This window comes from Olea europaea, unplaced genomic scaffold (assembly GCF_002742605.1).
Source record: "Olea europaea var. sylvestris unplaced genomic scaffold, O_europaea_v1 scaffold39539, whole genome shotgun sequence".
Classification (NCBI taxonomy): domain Eukaryota; kingdom Viridiplantae; phylum Streptophyta; class Magnoliopsida; order Lamiales; family Oleaceae; genus Olea; species Olea europaea.
The window spans coordinates 1-1,070 of record NW_019259092.1 but is presented as its reverse complement, the minus strand read 5'-3'; the positions used below and the strand labels follow the sequence as shown (position 1 = coordinate 1,070).

General features: G+C 34.0%; 1 protein-coding gene across 1 annotated transcript; it reads right to left on the bottom strand.

The window, feature by feature from the left end:
* Nucleotides 1–6: 6 nt before the first annotated feature.
* LOC111387231 lies at nt 7–410 on the bottom strand. The gene has a single exon (XM_023011771.1). It carries the CDS (start codon nt 304–306, stop codon nt 25–27), a length of 282 nt encoding a protein of 93 aa, XP_022867539.1. The 5' UTR covers nt 307–410; the 3' UTR covers nt 7–24.
* Between the last annotated feature and the right edge of the window lie 660 nt (nt 411–1,070).

The window sequence follows — 1,070 nt, the reverse complement described above, 5'->3', positions numbered from 1 at the left end:
GCATAAACTGGAACCTAATAATTCTTAGAATCTAACAGTATTGGGACCCCAACAGCTCAAATCCATCACTTTTTCCATAGATTTTTCGCTTCTCTTCATCTTCCCAACAACAGCAGTAGCAGCAGAAGAAGAAAATTTTCCAGCTGGAGGTAGAATTTGAGTCTGATAATAGGATTTGAGATTCTTCTTGGCTTGATTATGAAGTAATCTTAAAGGATAATTCCATCTGCAAACTCCTTGATCTTTCAGTGCCTCAACTGCTCCAATGCTTGCTGCCACAATCCATGCTTTTCTTGCTGCACTCATTTTTTTGATGTACAGGCACAGATATAGATAGATCAAACTCAGTAAAATCAAGAATTTTTATGGGAATTTTTCTGTGTATTTGTTGGAGTGAAAATCCTGATTCCGTGTGTAATATATATAGGGAGGGATTAGGGAAAAACCAAATCTGTGTGTGGACAAAAACATGGGTGGAGAAAACTAGAAGCGGGTTTACCCATGTTTTAGGAACAGTCCACAGTTTTTCAATATAAAAAGCAGTAAAATTCAACTGATTTTAAGTCATTTTCTGTGTGTAGAACCCACGGATTTTGGATGTTTCAAGGAAAGATTGATTAAGAAGGGCTATAAAAAATTATTATTATTATTATTTTTTTTTCCTTTTTAACATCTTGTTACCGACTTTGAAAAATAGCACCTAAACATAAATCGAGAGAAATTGCATCAATGAAAAATTAGCACCAGTACAAAAAAATTCACTATCAACTCCAAACATAGAAAGGAGGATATTTTGTTGAAACTTGAAGATTTCGAATGCCGATGAGTTGCAATTTTTAAGATAGATAGTTGATGCGGTACATAAAGAAGATTTTATGGAAAGCAGGATATGCGTAAATATAAATAATTTTTGGAATGTCCATTTTGGGAGAAGTTTGAATCAATTTTGAGTGCAAAAAGCCCTGACGAGTGGAAATCCCTTGCTGAGTGAAAAATGACCAATAGTTTTCCCGACGTACAATATTTTCAATCAAATTTCATCGTTTAGACCTCAAAAAAAGCATTTTTTT